General features: G+C 44.0%; 1 protein-coding gene across 2 annotated transcripts in view; it reads right to left on the bottom strand.

The window, feature by feature from the left end:
- PALM2AKAP2 (PALM2 and AKAP2 fusion) overlaps nt 1–20,400 on the bottom strand; it is a 428,602-nt gene that overhangs the window by 239,006 nt on the left and 169,196 nt on the right. For both annotated transcript variants that reach the window (XM_019635851.1, XM_019635843.1), the window contains exons 3-4: nt 18,590–18,670; nt 6,730–6,860 (exon numbers count right to left, since the gene is read on the bottom strand). In XM_019635851.1, coding sequence (XP_019491396.1) covers nt 6,730–6,860; nt 18,590–18,670 — 212 coding nt within the window. The remainder of the gene's footprint in view (nt 1–6,729; nt 6,861–18,589; nt 18,671–20,400) is intronic.

Genomic DNA, 20,400 nt, shown 5'->3' with positions numbered 1-20,400 from the left:
TCCAGCCCAAAATGTCAGTAGTGCTGCTATTGAGAAACCCTGTTCTATTAGAAGGATGGAGGAGGAAACAAGAACAGTAACACTACCCTTACTTCCTGATAGCCTAGTGTACTTGGCAATTCACCAATGCACATGATCTCTACACATTACAACAATTCTTCATGGTGGGCATTGTTATTCTCAGTGTACAGGTGAACAAAACTCAAGTCCGGAGAGGTTACATGGCTTATCCAAGATCAAACAACTTAAATGCAGAAGTAGGACACAAACTAAGGTCAGTCAAACTTTAAGGTCCAGGTTCCTAATCAGTATGCTACGTTGGGAGCCCTTCAGAGAATCACACAGCCAAGAAAGTGCACTCAGGAGCAAATGGGCTTTTGGAAATAGACAAAGGAACCAAGCTAAAAAACGAAAGCTGTACTTCCTGAAAGAACCTGAAGGGGGAGCCTCACCAATCACGGTGACCCCTCACAATGGGTTGAAGCTCCGCCCATTTGCTACACAGCTTCCTGACAGAGCATTTGCGGGGTCTGAGGAAGGAGGGGCCCTGTTACCTGTCCCTCCACCTACACCAGGAGGTGAACTTTAGTGTGATTTTACTGAGTATCACAGGTCTCAGAAATGTTTAGCTTAAAATAACAAATTGTGTTGAGGTTTTTGAGAATGTGCTTTGGAGTTAGGCAGAGCGAAGTTCAAATACTCCTTCACGTATTATTAATGAGGTCATTCAGGGCAGCATGTTACTTTATCTCCTAAGCCTCAGGTCTCCCGACTGTATTATGGGCATCATTATCATCACGACTACTTCACGCGAGTATTATGAGGATGAAATGAGAAAATGAATGAAGCAGTGGAGGCCAAAAAGCTAGGTCAGTACCCAGACCAGAATCAGAGACCAATGAATAGAAGATATAGGGATAGCACTGTATCACTACATAGTTTATAGTATATACCATTTTATTTTGGTGAAACAAAAAGAATGGGGATGAGACCGGAGCCGGACTGCCTTACGTGGCTGTGTGGGGCGGGGATCAGGCTAGGAGGGCACAGATGTGAAATGCCAATGTGGAGTGCTCCACGCCCTGCTGCGAAGTGCATCACGGAGCTAAAAATATCAAGTGGGAAGAACACGATAAATCCCAAGCAAGCGTCCTTTGTGACTCCAGTGAACATCTCTGTGGTTACCTTTTCTAGAACAGTGACGTGTGGGTGGCTGTCATCTTCTTGGTTGCCAAAATCCTCTAATATACCAACACACATGCTTATGCCTGATGTCTCCAGTCTGCTGCTCTGAGACTTAAGAATGCAGAAAAGCGAATCCTGGTATCTGCCAGAGACCAGCAGAGGCACACTGAGAATCACAAATCAGACGTCGAAATGAGCCGGTTCACTTGCATCTTGAGTTTTCTTATCTATTTATTTATTTTTAATAAAGCTATTCTGCTTCACAGTTACTCCATCTTTTTCTTTTTCATTTTTAAGATTTTTATTGGGGAATTGGGAGAAGGAGAACAGACAAGTTGCTGTCCTTTTGTTCTTCAGTCTAGTTGTGGAGGACGTTGCTTCACTGGCCCAAGTTGGCACCATCATTGCGCTCTTCCCGGGTGAGGCAGATCAGTCGCCAGCTTCTGGATGGCCGCTCACAACAGCTGCTGGCTGCTCACACTGGCTGCTGGCTACACACGGTAGCCCATGGCAACCCACTGCAGCAGGGGCTGCAGCCTACGCCGTCGCCGGCGACTCACGGCAGCCCAGCTCCAGGTTGAGCTGTTGTTCAGCATCTTAGCTGTAGAGGGCAGTGTCACTGGCCCTCATATGTGGGATCTGAACCAGGGCCCTCTGGCATCCCAAGCCAGCTCTTAACCAATGCGCCACTCGGCCGGCCCCTTGAGTTTTCTTTTTTTAAAAGCTGCATGGTCCTCTCTGGGTTGACAACTGGGACTTCAATGTTGTATTCAATGAATCTTTGACATGACATATTTTAGAACTGGCAGCTGTTCAGATGCGTTTAGTCCCCTCTGTGATGAGTCAGTTACACACGGGCTTTTGTTTCCTGAGAATTTCCCCTCTTTCCCCAATTCTGGCCTGTCTCCAAAACCACTTCCTTCCACAATAGTCACGTTTCTCTGCACAGGTATATTTGTTCAGAAAACAGATCTCTAGACAACCTCCCAAATTAGAGGATCTCAGAATACCAGAGCTGGAAGATCCTGAGAGATGTCTCAGTCAGGGATGAGAAATCCGAGGCCAGAGAGGATAAGAGACTTGCCCAAAGTCACAGAAAATTTTCAGCAGAGCTAGAATTAACACCCTGGCTTTGCGACAGCTCGTCCTGTTTCCAGGTCCTATTCCATGAGGTTTCTCATCTTCACAGAGCTAATTTCAAGGCAGGGAGCAAATTATTCCCATCTTTCTCACTAATCAAAGAAAGTGAAGAACACTGTATTTCAAACACTTGAATAAACCTGATGACATTAGAAAGCGAATCTTAAGTGGGAAAATCACAGCGCAAGCAACAAAACGAGTTGATGGGAGCAGACGCGAAATAGACAGGGCTAGTGTGGATCTAACTGCCTATAATCTCCAAAAGCATCAATGTGAGGCCCACATAAGGCCCCCAGGGACCCATCACATACAGTGACGGAGTAGGCAGCGGTTGACAATGGGCCCAAGCCAGAAATGATCCTTTGGGCTTTCTCAATAATGACACTCCAATGGGAAAGTAAGCATACAGAAGATGTGACATTCAAAATTTTCAAAAAGGAAAATTAAAAAAAAAACTATACAGATTTTGCTTTCAACAATTCTGACCTTTTTTTTCCGCCTATTTTCTTCTGGCTTTGAGTGAGCCAAGAATATAATCAATAGACTGGGGATCCTGACATTGCCCCAGAAAAAGTTGGGCCAAAAACCAGTAACCTATTTATCCATTGGAGTAACCGGTTCTCTTCTTCCTTTACCACCATCTTGATGTCATCATCACTTCAGGCTACAGTGCTCTTCATCCTTGAAAAGTGGTGGCATTGTCTGGCCTTTAGGAAAGTGGCCTGCTTTCCTGACCTGTATCGTTTTTTTAGTCTGGTAAACCAAGACTGTTTCTAATTAAGTTTAAATGGAAGCTTGGCTCCACTGTGGGGCCTATGGCGGAGAGGTCTGAGCTGTATGCCAGATAGACAGCTCTAGTCCCACCTCCAGAAGTCCCAAAGTAGGTTTCAGATTTCACTGAGTCTAAGCACTAAGGCTTAGAATTGATCTGAAATCAAGGGTCAGGGTTGTCCTTCTTTATCTGTTTGTGTGAAATCAATATTCTTATAAACATTATTTACTTATCACTTCCCTTGGGGGTTTCTAGGTATTAAAACGAGGTTTCATTTATGGTCTATTTTTTTTTCCATTTATAACAATCGTTCCTGAGCCTGACCATGCAAAGGAATTACTTAGAGTACTCTTTAAAAAACATCAATTACAGGGCTGGCTGAGTGGCGCGATGGTTAAGAACTGGCTTGGGATGCCAGAGGGCCCCGGTTCGGATCCCACATATGAGGGCCAGTGACACTGCCCTCCACAGCTAAGATGCTGAACAACAGCTCAACCTGGAGCTGGGCTGCCATGAATCGCTGGCGACGGCGTAGGCTGCAGCCCCTGTGGCAGTGGGTTGCCATGGGCTACCGTGTGTAGCCAGCAGCCAGCGTGAGCGGCCAGCAGCCACAGTGAGCGGCCGTCCAGAAGCCGGCGACTGATCTGCCTCACCGGGAAGAGCGCAATGATGGTGCCAACTTGGGCCAGTGAAGCAACGTCCTCCACAACTAGACTGAAGAACAAAACGACAGCAACTTGTCTGTTCCCCTTCCTCCAATTCCCCAGCACTGTTCCCATCCTCCCAATTCCCCAATAAAAATCTTAAAAAAACACACAACACAAAAACCCCCATCAATTACAGGGCTATTCACTGGGGAGTCACTGAATCAAAATTTCCTGGGAATGAGGCCTGGGAACTGTAATTTTGCAAAGCTTCCCAGGTGGTTCTAATACTCAGGATTTAATAGTCTAGTTACATATTTCCTTCCTTCTTCTTCCCTCCCCCTTCCTTCCTTCCTTCCTTCCTTCTTTCCTTCCTTCCTTCCCTCTCTTCCTCCCTTCTTCCCTCCCCCCTTCCCTTCTTTTTTCCTTTCTTCCCTTCCTCCCTCCCTCCCTCCTTGTGGACTGCCCTCAAAAATCTAAGCACCACATATAAGAGTTTGGGAAGGGAGACAACATTCTCAGTTCCAAAACACCTCCAATTTACAATTAACGTTTGGAAGAAAACATGTCTCTAAAGCTGGAACTTCTTGTATGGCTACTGGCACTGTAAAGAATTTTAGAATCAGAATTAGAAAGGTGGTTATGTTCTTTCTTCTTGAAGATATCTAAGGAAATAGACACACGTCTAATTCTCATGCTTTAAATTGTTATCATATTCAGAATAGCCCAGACATAGAAAATTTTTGACGTGGCCTAAATTCTACATATGCTTGAAGTTCTGAGCTACGTTGCTACTTTCTCTTCTTGTTCTAAACTAAATGACCCAGATTTCCCTTCATCTTTCCTTGTAGGCATTCTCCCTGTTCTTTGATTACTATTCTCTCTCTTGGTCCTTCAGGTTCTTCAAGCCACTCTTGGTTCACCAACAGGGACTAAAATACCTTCAAGGCACAACTGTACTAATATACTTTACAGTTTGAAAAGAGTCCATCTATCTCTTTAGGAGAATCTAATTTGTTGCTGGGAAGGGACTTAGACTAGTGGACCCAAATCTAACGCTTTGCTTCAAACAAAGTTTTGTTTAGAATGTCTTTGTTTAGTGGTCCGGCTGCATCTGATCTGTAGACAGTTTCTGGGATTCTTATTATATAAAGATCAGATTGTGAATTTGGTCTCTAAGTGCTCAATGCTGCCCCACCCCAAATCTGAACCACGGTTCTTGCTGTGACTAGACTGTGCCCAGGCCACTTGGTCCCTAAGGTTTTCCCAAGTTGGACTGGAGAGTAAACTCCCATGCTCCCTCTGTCAGGCAGGGGTCCCCCGATGCACAGTGCACCCATCCCAATTCTTTCATTCAGCACGTAACTGTGGAATGTCTACTTTGTGCCAGACCCATCTGTTGTGATTATGTAAAACCAGTAAGAAAGGGACCAGTAAGAAAGTCTTGTTATGGCTGGAACTTTTAACAAGAGTAAAGACAAAGATGCTGTATCGTGTCAACTGTCACTGTAGCTGAAAGCACCACAGACCTGTCATTTCGAGACTTAAAAGCAAACCCCCCATGAACCATTTCTCTGAGCTGCTTTTTCCTCTCCAGTTTATTGTCAGTGCTTCCAGTAATCCTTGGCTCCCTCATCATGTCTCAAATGCAGTAAGCTGAGCCTCTACTGAGGAGAGAGAACCCCCAAGGCCCAGGCCTCTGAGTTACCTTATCCTGCCCTCTCCCCGTTCTATCCTCTGGGCTTCTAACAGGAAGTCCTTTCCTTTCCTAGGATCCTGGAGGTACTTGTCCTCACAAGCCTATGCCAGTATTTATAGGATTAAAATTTTCTTTTTTCCAATGATACACACACACACACACACACACACACACACACACAACCTTTGTATTCTAAGAAAAAGTGTGTGTGTACACACATACATGTATACATTCACATACATGGATGTGAGTGAAATATACATGTATGTACACATACGCGTATCTCATACAAACTTTTTCTTACCCAGTTTCCCCCACAAGCCAAGTTTAGCCAAACTGCTCTGAGAGCTCTTTAAAGAGCCCAAGCAAAGTAAGGACACAGGCCTCAGGGCCTTTTCCCTTTGGTGCCACGACTCGAGTCCCCTAGGTACTGTCACAGTCTCCATTCACTCTTGGGTATAAATGGCTGGTAGCAAAGTAGCTATGACCTTTTGTGTTTTAACAGAGCTTATAACCTCAGGAGAAAATGATGACGCTCTCTGGGGTGAGATTTCAGGCAGAATTTGGTGGTAGAGGGTAGAGGGGGAGATTTGCTTCTGAGGCATCTACGCTCACCACCTTCTACCGCCATCTCATATCTCTGGCTAGGTGCCCTGGGACCCGGAATGGCTCCAGTTTCCAAGGAAACCTATGTTCCTGCTCCTGTATGAGCCTGGCCAGCCACTGGCCATAGGAAGGTCACTGAAATGTTCAGAGTCTGGCTGAGGACTATAAAGGAAGCAACTCACTGTCTGGGCAGTGAAAGCAAACAATACAAAGTCAATTTTTAGAGCACAGGCACATAACCCACAGGGGTGCCCTCATTCAATGCTCATCTACCCTTCTGTTAAATCCCAAGACCCTTGGCTACAGTTTTCCCATTTCAAACTGATTAAATTTGAACACAGATCCACTAGGGCAGCAACAACAGCTATCAGCCGTTGCCAAAGGAGGAAAAAAGCAGAAGCTGATAAACTCAAAAAGGGGCCCTTGGTGAAGGGGCAAGCTGCTTCCTGAAGACACCACTGAACTGTATGAGAACCCCATACAATAACTAATTAGTACTCAGATGAATAATTCTGGGTTACCTGGAAAAGTTTAAATGGTATCAATGTATGAACTCTGTTTAGGAAGAGAATTCTGAAGCGCTGGGAAAAGGTGACGGCATTGAGTGTGGCCCCCTAGAGGACAGTAGTGGATACTGCACTGTGAAACCACACGCCGGGGGCTGTGGCGGGGAAGCCACCTACCTCTGAATGTTATCTTCAAGTTGTTTGACTCTGAACTCATCCTCCTCAGACTGCCGTCTCCTGGCTTCCTCCTCTTCGGCATTTCCAGCGGGTATACCCTGCAGCAGCCATTTTTCCCGAAGCACTTTGGACTGCGGGAATAAGAGAACAGAACAGACTGGGTGATACCTTTTAGCCCACAGCCTCCTCTCCACCCACAGAGACGCGTTTTAGCACCGCTGCTCAGCAGTGTTCGCCTAAATCGCGGCTTTCGCCTTCTCGCTAACTTCTTCACTGCATCCAACCCCTAGAGAGCCACCAGAAGGCAGGTTAAAACTCCCTAAAAAGAAGAGCCGGGTGAGGAAAGTGTATGAAAGAATTTTTGATTTGGGTTTCTATTATTACAGGGACCCTAGATGCCAGATGGCAGCTACAGGATGTCTGCAGAGGCGGCACCCTGGGCGTCACAGCTGAGTGTCCCCGTGGTCAGGTCACAGGAATGGACCACTATGATGATGAAGGGCCAAGTCGGCTAGAAGCAGGGCACGTGACCGTTCTTCCAGGCCAAAGATACCCGATTCCATAGACTCTCATTTTTACATGGGATTAAGGGCTACTTCTTATGAACCTATTACAAACATTTAGTAAGTCAGAGTTCACTAGTGGTTCTGATTCACCATTCCACCGAAAAGTCTAGCTGCCATTCGGCACTGTGGAGACTGCCAGATGTACATGAGTAAGTTCTGATGGTTGGGATTCTTGCACTTCCAGATGGACTTTTTGTTAGCCACGCATCATCAGTGTGGTTGGTGTCCAGGTAGCCATGGTTTTCAGTGGTGTTTTTCTTGCTTTGTAATTATAAGTCACTGTTGGTGGAGATCTGTTTGGTTACTCTTAGAGTGCATAGCACATTTATAGCACTTGACCTGTAGCTTTCCTTTCATTAAAGACATGAGCCTGTTCATACATAAGTGCTTGCTAACTGTACTGCTAAAATGATTGTAGACGGGAACCACACCCTCATTCCAATATGTTTAAACAGTTATATATCTTTGGTAACATGTTGCCTGTAAACGCATTATAAATAAATAGTTTGCAACTGCCACCAAGTATAAAAACATATTTAAAAATTTATAGAACATTTAAAACAATATAAAATCATGTGTAAAAACTCACAGTATGATTTGTTTACTTGGTTGCTCTCTCTTATAGACTGAACTGTGCCCCCCATTCATATGTTGAAATCCGAACCCCTACTACCTCAGGATGTAACTGTATTTGGAAACAGGGTCTTTAAGGTTAAATGAGGTCCTTGGGATAGGCTCTAATCCAACATGACTGGTGTCCTCACAAGAAGAAGAGATTAGGGCACACACAGAAAGAGGACCATGTAACGACACCTGAGGAAGACAGCCAACTACAAGCCAAGGAGAGAGCATTTGAAGAAACTAACCCTGCTGACACCTTAATCTTGGACTTCTAGCCTCCAGAATTGTGAGCAAATAAATTTCTGTTGTTTAAGCCACCTAGTCTGTGGTATTTATTACAGCAGCCCTAGCAACTACTACAGTCTCCATGGCTTTATCACAGAGATTTTTTTTTCCCCATTGGAAAGTGGGGATGGGTGGATAAATTGGTTGCTCTTCCTAAGTGGGCTACAAAAGAAAAAAATATTCAGAACCACTGTTCTCCATTCAAGCCACTCAACATTCCCCAAACAGACCATGCTCGCATACTGCGAGAGGCCATGTGAAACAGAGCCTCGAGTCTGGAGCCAGTCTGCCATTTACTAGCTGTGTGACCGTGGACAGGCGGCTCCTTAGTCTCACAGAGCCTCAGTTTTCTCATCTGTGAAACGGACATGACAACAGTGCCCATCGCATGCTTGTTATGAGGATTAAATGACTGCCTACACTGAAAGTGTTAAGAGAAATGGTTATTACTGTTCATCCTGTTCTCTCGGCCCCTAGCCCTTTCACCTGAGAAACGGCAGGTAAAATGCCACCTGAGTAGCCTTCTTCCAATTCTGCTGGCAGGACCAGTGGCTCTCTGCTCTGTCTCCTACAGCAGAAAACATACTCTGGAGCACTTTCATACTGCTCTCAAATGATTTCTTTTTAGATCTTCCCCCGCACCCGCTAGAGTCCCAGCTCTTCACACTGGGACTACTCCTTATTCACCTTTGCATCTCACTGTCGCACATCGCCCAGTTCCAGTGAATAAATGAACAAATTGGTGAACCGGAAAGTTCTCGATTTTCTTTCACTCTGATTACTTGGGGGTGGGGGGATGGTGTCACACTTTCAGGGTGCTTCCTTTGACATTAACCTCATTCAACCCATAGAAGGTAAAAACCTTTTTTAGGGTTTGGGGAGGCAGATATGCCGGCAACCTTAGTCTTAGTGTGTGGACCCTTCTAGAATGGAAGCCATGGACAGCCTGGCTTTCTCTGCCCCAGCAGGGATGCTCTGCAGCTAGGGCTTCTTCAAACACAAGGAAGTGGCTGTTCTTGGGAACATTCTCTCTGCTCTCATCACACAGTGCCTCCGGCCACCAAGGGAAGGGTCTAACCCCCTCGTTTCAGGCTGATTTAGCCCCAGCTCATCAGCCAGTACCTCTGACTAAAGCAGCCTGGTGACCATGAACATGGAAAGCCCATATGCCCCTAGATTTGTCTCTTCTCTGGATACGGCAGTGACGTCGCCAAAACACCCCCAACAGCGGGAGCCAGGAAGAGGGGGTCTAACAGAATAAGACAGTAAGCCTAGTTTCAGGGAAGTCTGTTTCACAAAGGTATTCCGACATTACAGAACCAAAAATGCACAGCTGGTTGTTCACTTGGCCCCAAAGTCATGCTTTCAGGGGAAACCACCAATTCAAATACATGTACCTCCAAAGGCTTCCTTAACCCACTGCAGACCCCTTCATGCTGTGTCTGAGGGCGGACTGCATCCAAGCCTCGGGTTAGAAGGCACTTGTGCATTCTGTCATACACACCCACCAAAGCACTGGCTCCCCTCTACTGTTCTAGCTCTTACTGGCTGCCTGAGTGTCTCAGAATTAAGTGACAAGCAGAGCTCAGCAAAAGTAAAAACTAAAAATTTTCATTTTTATGTCCTTATTGTCCAAATAACATACATCAACAAAATGTATCATAACACACAGGTGCTCAGAACTGTCAAAACTTCACATTTGTTAAGTGGATGCAACCGTGAAGCATCAAGACAAGGAGGGCTGGCAGTGGACAGATGGAACCTTGACAGGGCCCCTGAAAGGCAGGGCGATGGAGACAGCTCCTACAACAAATGTGGTTCTTGCTGTCCGGGTCTGTGGACCTTTGGAAAACAAAACGAGAACAGAGCCTCCCAAACTGCAGTATGCCTCAAGGTCAGCAGGAGGCTCACCAACACACAGTATCCAGGGCCCCACCCCCACAGATGCTGATTCCGTAAATCCCGGCAGGGCCTGGGCATCTGAATTTTAACTAGCTCCCAGGTGATGCTGTTGTTGATGCTGCTGGTCTGAGGACCACAATTTGTGTAGCGCTGCATGAAGACCTGTGACTATCCTAATGCCTGAAGAATGCACACGCTTTCCCCCTGGCTGGCCAAACACACTGATCCAGAAAGGACCTCCTTATTCTCTTACACAACTGTTCTCTCCTCCTGCATCCCCATCTCGGGAGCAGTGGTGTCCCCATCCTTTCCCTACATGCCAGACACTCTGCCAGGTCCTGAAGACACCGCTTGGGAAGACAGACAAGTCCCCGCACTCACTGAGCCTTTGTCCCAATAAACAAGGAGGTAAGACAATTTCAGACTATGATATGGGCACGGCAGGATGTAGGCAGGATAATGTGACAAACAGGGACTAAGGGAGGAGACTTCAGGTGGGAAAGGTCTCTTTGATTCTTGAACACTTGAGCTGAGATCTGAGATCCAAATAAGGGCATTCCAGTTGGACGGACTGGCAAACATACACAACAGTCCAGAAGTGGGATGGAATGGTGTGTCTGTGGACCAGACAGCAAACCCCAGTGGCTGCACCAGAATGGGTAGGGGTGGGGAAAAACGGGTAGAACAAGTTGAAGATGGAGAGGAAGGCAGGGGTCAGATTAGGTAGGATTCTGTAGCCTTGTTAAGAAGGAGTTTGGCATTTGTTCTAAGCACAATAGGAAGAAAACAGATTGCAAGGGGGCGGGATTGCTACCGTATTTGCCGGCGTATAAGACGATTTTTTGGCCCTGAAAAATATGCCTCCAAGTGGGGGGTCGTCTTATACGCCAGGTACACTTCAGATAGACTGCCCATAGTGCTTGCCCCGTGCCATAGTGGCCTCCCGATGCCCGCCCACTTCATTCCACATACCGTTCAGGCATCAGCAGCGCTGCTGGGTGTATGCTCGGCTGTGTGCGATTTTGCGAGTGTGGTAAATTCGGGTTACCGTATATTCCTTTACATATGCATTGAAGATTCGCGATTTTGCACTATCATGGTGCCTATTAGAATGTTGAAGAGCTTGCACTTGCGCACTAGTGAGGTCCCAGGGAGATGCTGATGCAAGGGTGGACCAGACTGCTATAGTGACAGGGCGGGCAAACAGGGAGCAGGGACCAATCAAATCAGGCTTTGTATACAGCCAACAGCCAACCACAATACTGCACCATTGTACAGTACAGCATAGAAAATGTCGACCAGTCAAAGCCCTATCATCCCTATCATGGCACCAGCCAAAAGAAAGAAGTATGATGCAAATTTTAAACTGAAAGTTATAAACTTTGCTAAGGAAAATAATAATTGTGCTGCTGCAAGACAATATGGAGTAACAGAAAAGATGGTTCGGGACTGGAAATCAAATGAGAAAGCATTAAAGAGTATGCCAAGGGGTAAGTGTGCATTAAGAAGAGGCACCCCACACTGGCCAGAACTCGAAAAACATGTAGCAGACATGGTGGCTCAACATCGCCAAAACGGTTATGTGGTGACACGAAATACAATACGCTTGTTTGCACTTCAGTGGGCCAAATCAAATCTGATATTGTTTTACCTTTTATTTGGTGTGTGGAAGGTGTGCGGAAGAGGGGGTAGTCTTATACGGCGAGTATATAACAAACTCTGTATTTTGAGTGGAAATGTTAGGGGGTCGTCTTATACGCCCAGTCGTCTTATACGCCAGCAAATACGGTAAGTACAAGTGACAGGACTCTATTATATTGCTCAGGTGACAAAGCATGTTAGCTTGAAATGGAGAAGTAGCAGAAGAAATAAAAGGCAGGGGGACGTATTGCAAAGGTAGAGTCAACATGACCTGCCAACAGATTAGATACTGGGGATGAGGAAAAGGGTGGGACTAAAGGTGATGAATAGATATTTGGTGTGAGCAAAAAGGTGGACGGTGGTATCATCAACTGGAGACTGGGAAGACTAGAAGAAGAACAAGTGCTAGAAAATCAAAACTTCCATTTTGGGCATGTTGAGTGTGAGAGGCTTATAAATGGAAGTGACATCCATCTGAGACATGTCAAGAAAGCAACTGAAAACAAAAGCTTGGAATTCAGGGGTTGCCAGGCCGGGAGACATCAATCTGGGAGTCATCAGTACATAAGTAATATTTGAAGCCATGGTGTGTGGTGATGAAGATGCTGATGATAATTCTCACAGGACTATCACTGTTTTAAATGCTTTACACGTAAGCTCATTAACCTTTCACAAAAATCCCATGAGGTAGATGCTGATATCAAGTAGCGTATCCATGGTCACACATCCTGTAAGGTATGGATAGGAGATCTGAAGCCAAACAATGCATGTGGCTCTCCTGAGCCTGCCCAAAAATCTTTTTTTTCCCCCTCCCTCAAATAGGATTTACAAAATCATCAGGCACCACGGTCTTCCTCCCTCACATGGGTAACTAACTACTTTCCAGCCTCTCTAGCAGTGGGTTCCATATTGATGCTCTCCCTCCCCTGTATCCCTGAGTCCCTTAGAGTCAAGGGCTGTATCTTTTATTCATCCACAGAGGGACATGAAAGATTATAGCTGGTGATAATAAATACATGAATGAATGAATGAATGAATGAATGAATGAATGAATTACTGGAAAACCTGCACGCACACTATATTTTAGCAAATATAAAATCCTAGGCTACAAAGACCTTAGAGTTCACCTAATCAAACCTTTCCTCCCCCCAGATTTACTGAGGTGTCATTGACAAAAACAATTGTATTCATTTAAAGCGTACAATGTGATTAACCAAATCCTTTTAATCTACAGATAAGGTGTCTGAGGTTAAGCAAGTTTTCAAGGTGATCTAGGTAAAATAGTGAGGAGTATCTGGGGTAGGTGGGCACTGGGAGATGAATCAGGGGTAGTAAGTTTTCCAATTTTTTTCCCCCCGAGCATTTGCAATTTTTACATAGGCATATGTAGCAATCTTTTTACTTTATAGTTCTGGCTTTGGTGCAATACATGGATAAGACTTCCTCACCCAAAGACTATAAAAATACTTGACTGTGATTTCTTCTTATACTTTTATGATTGTACTTGTTACTCCACATCTGTCACTCACCTGTAACTGACACTGACTGCATTCGTGGGTGATGGCTAGAATCTGAGTAACTTGAATTTTGTCATAGAAAATGGATTAAAAGCAGGGGAAATCGCTGGGTCTGTCTTCTCACTCATTCACGTGCCCCTTCTTTCTCCTTCCCCTTCCCCTGGAACATTTCTCTTCCTCTCCACTGACTCTTTATAAGATCTTGGTTTGGTTTCAAGGTTTTGTTACCTGATTCGGTCCACACAGAAGCCGACCCAAGACTTCTGGTAGATGAAGCCAAGTCTTAACTTCCGCTCAAGCTCTGTGTACAGGGGCGATGTGATGGGGAAAAGGATGAGATGTAAAGTCCCTGTACACTATGTACCCTGGCTGTCTGTTCAATATTTTTTAATTTTAAATTAACCTTTCACACATACCAATAATCAAGAAGAGTCTAAAATTAGTGCTAAAGGTTCGTAAGCGTGAGTGAGACACACTGTAATATCTTTGCAGCCAGCTCCTGATACCTTCAGGCTATTCAGCAAATGACCTTGGTGGGTTGACAATAAATATCTCGCAGGGTCGCAATTCAGTCTTTTTTTTTTTCAGTCTTCTTGAAAGAACAGGCTGTGGTTTTTTAAAATATAATGACAATTTTCATAGCTTGGATGAAAGGAAAATGTTGGTCAGGGTTCCCTGCTCGTGAATAAATAAGTCAAAGGCAGCTTATGAATTGAAGATGTGGTATTAGCAATTTGATTCTGACATTGCTGATTCTGTTCCACAAACCTTTATAAATGTGACGGTCCCAAAGGAATTCATATGACAATACACACTGAGTGTCTACTCTGTGCTGGGACCTTGAACCGACCAATAAAAGAGACAAATCTCTGGCAATTTAACCAAGAGGCTAAAAGGAATATTACATTCATTCTCTTCTGGTACAATACGATAGTTGATTTATTTTTTAAAAAAACACACATTATCACAAGCCACATAATAAAAAAACGATAACAATAAATAATTGTTTCCATGGACTAAAAAGCCAAGATGGCTTTTCAAAATAAGAATAGTAATAGCTCTTGCCTTATGAAGTATTATCATATGTTAAAACCCAGAGGGATTTAGTGAGGATGGTCTTGGCACAGGAATGGCAGATTCACGAAGTAAAAACAATCTACAAATGGTGGACTCCAGGATAAGGGAGAAATATGTGTGTGATCAAGAAGACACTGAAACCAGTGAGGAAAAGGATGAATTAATTGATACATCATGTTGAGACAACTGGCTCACCATCAGTAAAAAGTAAAGTTATTCCTACCTCCTATTTCATAGGAAGCCAAATTCTAGCTGGGTTAAAACTCTCAATATTGAAGTATAAGAAACATCACATGTCAGTGCTTAGAATGAAGATGGTCTTTCTGAGGCCAACAACAAAGTGAGAAATCATAAAGCAAAAAAATGTTAGATGTGATTTCATGAAAATTACAAAGTTTTGTACGAGAATTTTAAAAAGCCCATATACAAAAGTCAAAAAAGAGGTCAAGGTGAATGGATTTTAGATACAATGTTAATATAATTTCACTTTACTCACAGTCTGATGAGGCATGTGAACAGGAGTTACAAATCTTAATCTATAAAAATATATGGGGGAGAAAGCATAGACGGATGACCCCATGTGGGTTATATTTGAATGATGAGTATACACAATTGTTATGTTTTTTTCTTTATGTTATGTTTTTTTTCTTTATGTTTTCCTGTACTTTTAAACCTTTTGCAATGATCATGCATTCCTTCCTTTTATAATCAGCAAAAATCAATCTAGCTATTAAAATTGCTTACTGGTCCCATATGTGAGCATTTCTTAAAAATTCTTACATCACAAATATTAGATACTAAATACATCTAAGAATCTTGTGAAAAGAAATCTGAGTTTAATTTGTCCGGGACTTCAAAGTACCTGCAGGTTTCCTAATCACTGGGGTATAGCAGCTAATATTTTAGCATTTCATACTTTGGTCCTTCACGGCATTATGGAATTTGTTTACTGTCCATATATACGGTCATGATATTCCATTTTGTGGGGTTACTCACTGTCTAGCCTTGAATATTGTAATTAGCAAGTGTATGAATCAAATATACAAGTATCAAAACTATTGTATTACATTCTATTTATTTGCTTTGACAAGAGATCAGTGAATCTGTCTAAATAATTCATATCTCATTTGTAAGCATAAGTGTCCGTAGACTCTTTGATCATGAGAATTATAATTTAATAAATAGGAATTCTAATTCTATTGTTATGCCATTTAACTTTGCATTGAGAATGTTTTTTTCTTAGGGGAACATCTGGGATATTTTAAACTGGTAAAATAAATATTAATTACTGACATATTTCCTAACATTTTCTACTTCAAAGAACTACCAAGAATCACTGTGGCATGTCTCCCCATGGTCTCAATTTTCTGGAGTCCATGAAAATATACTTAGAAGAAAGAGACTGTGATAATGGTAACGGGCATCTCTCTCTAGATAAATTACTCTAAAGGAGACATCTCATTTGAAAAAAAGTATTCTGGAGAAAGCATGGTTATGGAGGCAGACAGCCCTGAGATTCAAGTGGGGCTCCCCCACTTATAGTCTTTATGTCCTTGGGAAAATTACTTGACCTCACAAGTTTGTTTCCTTGCCTGTAAGACACAGAGTGATATCTACTTTATGGTCATTATTGAGGGGACATATTTAAAGTTCCAAGCACATATTAGGCACTCAAACAAAATGATGACTATTATTGAGGGTGGACCCGGGGATGATAAGGCTGCCTGCTGCCAGGAGGAAGCTGGCTGAGTCTCTACCAAGAGGCTTGTAGAGGAACTATAAGTGAATTTACTACCACCTAGGAGTGAGGCTGCCAAGCTCGAAACTGAATGATCACAGAGATGACTCATGCTATTCAAGTTCCGTCAACAGTTAACTGATTTGAAGGAGAACATATTCCTTTTTGGTGCCTGAAGTGATCACATCTGTCAGTCAGGCACCACCTTCCTTATATTAAAATAACTCAGTGGTTTTGGGGAGGATGGACTCAGAACAAAGAGACGCAGTGCCGTGAGGGAAGTTGCACCTGGGTCATGGGGAGGCCGAAAGACTCTCCTTGTCTAACTACGGGCCTCACCTCACCAGTGCAGAGAAACCTGGTACCTTCCAGAGCTGGGGTCTCTCTCCAGGGTAGTACCTTTGGGACCTCTGAGCTTTCCTTTTTCATTGTTTAAGGCTAGCAGTCTATCCTCATTCTGTCTACATAGGTCTTCCCCAGAGAGAGAAAATGACAATGTACTGGCCTCCACTTATTAAGTTACCATCACGTCTAGCCCTGTCTCCCCCAGTTTACAGCAAGATAACCTTGGTGACAGTGCTGGGTGTTTCCTTATATAGCCAGAGAAAATGAGAATTTTACCAGGAAAATCATTAAGAACTATCTGATTCCCTCGTTTCCAAGCCCTTGAAGGAACCTCACTGCTTCCCCATGTAATACTAAGTCATGTTTACTGTTGTTTCTGTTGATGGGATGGATGGATGGATGGATGGGAGGGAGCAAAAGAGGGATGAATAAATGGCTGACAATGGAGAGATGGGATATGAACAGAATATTATAACATTTCGTGCTAGTCATTAGCTGTGAATGAGTCCTTGGTATCTTATTTGGCACCCAGAATGATGAGAAGTAGGACAAAAGAAACTTGATCTATGTTTATTGCTTGACTTTTGATTCAAAAAAGCAGAAGCAAAGAACCACACTGACCTTAAAGAGGAGAGAGGCTGTCTAGTCCAAAACAGCCTCTCATTTTTCAGTCCACTTATTAAAAAGTTCACCTTTAACTCAGAATTCAATGAGGTTTTAGTGCATTTCACTCTCCTCTTAGGAGCGAGTTGACTGTACTCTGAGCCAGAGAGCCAGCTCTGTCCAGACTGACCTTGAACAATTCACTCAGTTCTTTGGAGTGTTTTTCAGCCCGCCTCCCTGGAAGAAGAGGATACTAACTTTAGCCCTCAGTCCTCCCTCAGGAATGTGCTAAGGAAAGAGCAACAGCATATGGGATATACTGCAAGCTCCTACAAAGGAAGGTCTATAGATGGGTTTACAGGATGAGCAGAGAGAAAAGGGCAATGTTCTCAGTATCAGGCTGCTTTTCTCCCTTATTTTAAACACATTTCTCTGGTTAAAGTTAACGGCAACTGATAAAGACGCTAAGCAGGATTTAGGTCATGCTGCTGTTTGAAATCAGCAGCTAGCTTGCTGGTGATTCACATGTTGAGGACTCATTTAAGCACCACCCTGTCTTCTAGTCAAGAATTGGAAACGCAACCATAAAGGTTCACCTTGTTTAAAACATTTTGAATCATCCATAGCTAGCATCACCCAGAAAGTCAGCCCCACCTTTCCCACCAGCCCTCTGAGCAATGCAGTTCTGTACGTGCAATGTCACGGCAACTTGAGGCGAACAGAAGGTTTGCTCGAAAAGCCCAGGAGCCCTGTAAGACGAGCAGCCACTCCTGGCTGGCTCCTGGAATGTGCTCACATATTCGAGCCTGCAGAAAGCCACATTCTGCAACCAGTGGGGCCCTTGTGACAGTGATCGAGCTTTCTCCTGGGCTGTCATCAATTACGATGCTTAAGTGCATGATGTTTTAAAGAAAAATAAATAAACAGTTCGGGTCCCTCCCCACCCCACGCCCCCTCTTTAACTTCATGCGAGGACACCCAACCAAGTCAAATCATTTAAATGCTGTCTTTTGACCAACAGCTGGCTCGAGCAGAACACTTTCAAAATTGTTCAACTGCAGAGAAGGCGAACGAATAATCTGAAATTCACAGGCTTGCTCCTTTATCACACCACACTGCTTATATCTCCCTTTTCTCCACAGCAAGACAGAAAATTATTCATATTTTTAATTTAAAACATTATATTAACTGTTCTCTATGGGAGCCTCTGAACACACACACTCAGCACCTGTGCATGGGAGACACAGCCCCAGAACACTGCCTCACCCACCATGTGGGAATTCTCTTCCCTTTTCTATATATAACCACCGCATTTCTCATGCACACATCACCCCCCAAACCTGTCCACACACACGCTACCATCTCATCATGCTCAGAGTGGAATGCTGTTAACAATGCCCCGATGTGGAGAAAATTCACAAGGAAAGCCAAGAGATGGGTTTCTGGCTGAATGAAAAAGCTAGTTCAGTCCGCGGCAGCGCCTTCAGCCGGGGCAGGCTCTGCCCAGCTCTGCAGTGTGCTCTGCATGTCTAATAATGGGAAAGGCTCCTGGATCGGCTGCTTACCTTGCAATGCTGCAGCAGAAGTATCTGCTCGTCAAGCTCTTGCCGCTTGCCTTCTATTTCAGTCTGCCTCTTTCTTTTTTCCTTGAAAATAAAGAGAGAGAGGCTGTTCAGAGTGGGTGGGTGTTGGCGCCAGGAATGGGAAGGCAGGAGGAAGCAGCAGCAGCAGCAGCACACATCTGTACAGACACTACCAGAGATGCTGGGCACACACGCAGTGTCACCTGCCCCTCGGTCTCTGGGTGTGTTGCAGGCAGCAGCATCCTCCAAACATGTCGGCTGTGGGCTCTGTGAGTGGGAGAAATTCTCCTCACTCAGCCCAACTGCCACAGTTTCATCCAGAAGAAAAGGCGGTTTCTACACACACACACACACACACACACACACACACACACACACACAGAAAGAGAGACATGGTCTGTGCAGTGTTCATTTGGAGACAAAGAATAAAAATATCTCAATCGAAAACACAGAGGCTGTTGTAAACTGTGAATACGATAGGATCAAACAGTGGGAATTCTAGGATAGATTTCTTTCACTGAGCTCATGTACACAAATAATCCAAAGTAATTTCAAATTCTGTAGGAGAATTATCCAGTTGGACATACCAAACAATGCAAACGAGATGGGTGATCTTTCTGAAACTAGCATTGTGGCGGGGTGGGGGACAGAGGGAAGTATGATGTGTGGGTGGGGCTCGCTGAGGTGCTGGTAAATATCAAGTCTGCGGTTGGTCTGCCTGAGTCCAACACCCAGCTCTGCCATTTGCTACCTGTGTGACCTCTAACAAGCTCTTTTACCTCCTGAGTCTAAGTCTTCTCGTGCATAAAGAAGAGACAATAACTGTACCTAAACCATATGGCTGGGGCATGGATTAAATGGATGGGTGGATAGACGGATGGAGGCAGAGCGGGAAGGATCACACACGTAAGGAACCTAGAACAGTGCCTGGCATGCAGGAGACGCTCAATAAATGTTATTTGCTCTTATTCTTATTGCCACATGTTTACTTCTAGGTAATACTTAGAAACTGGATTTAAAGGGATGTACTCAATCCCTTGTATTCACAGCATAACTTTTCCATTGTACTTTTCTTCTTCACCCCTTGCAAATGTATACAATAAACATCCCATGAATGTGATTCATTTAAGACTAGAAAGGCCTTTCCTTATGATAGCGTACTTGTTCAATGTTTATTTTCCAAAGTGCACAGAGTGGGGTTTACGGAGACAATTACCGCACTGGGTTATTTACCTTCACTCACATAGGCAGGGAGAAACTTGTTAGAGAAGCCATAATGGCATTTTACAATATAATGGCCAAATCCTGGAGAAGACAATAATTAGAAGGCTGGCTGCTGTGCTGTGTGTTGACAGAAGCTTTTATTTTCATTAGTTCCGATGTTTCTGGGGGATGTCCTTGCATCACTGCTATTCAAATCCACATTGTAATAATTTGTTATAACCAAGTTCTTCAGTGCAATACACAGACTTTTAAGAAATAATATCTTCTATTATTTCTGGGACATAATAACCAAGTCAGGGGTGTAACATCCTTGCCAAAGTGACACCCAAGAATATTTAGAACAGCGGTTCTCAACCTGTGGGTCACGACCCCTTTGGGGGTCGAACGACCCTTTCACAGGGGACGCCTAAGACCATCAGAAAACAAAAAGATATTTATATTACGATTCATAACAGTAGCAAAATGACAGTTATAGAGTAGCAACGAAAATAATTTTATGGTTGGGGGTCACCACAACATGAGGAACTGTATTAAGGGGTTGCGGCATTAGGAAGGTTGAGAACTGCTGA

Source organism: Hipposideros armiger, unplaced genomic scaffold (genome assembly GCF_001890085.2).
Source record: "Hipposideros armiger isolate ML-2016 unplaced genomic scaffold, ASM189008v1 scaffold_24, whole genome shotgun sequence".
Classification (NCBI taxonomy): domain Eukaryota; kingdom Metazoa; phylum Chordata; class Mammalia; order Chiroptera; family Hipposideridae; genus Hipposideros; species Hipposideros armiger.
The sequence above is the reverse complement of the archived record's forward strand: the minus strand, read 5'-3'. Positions and strand labels throughout refer to the sequence as shown.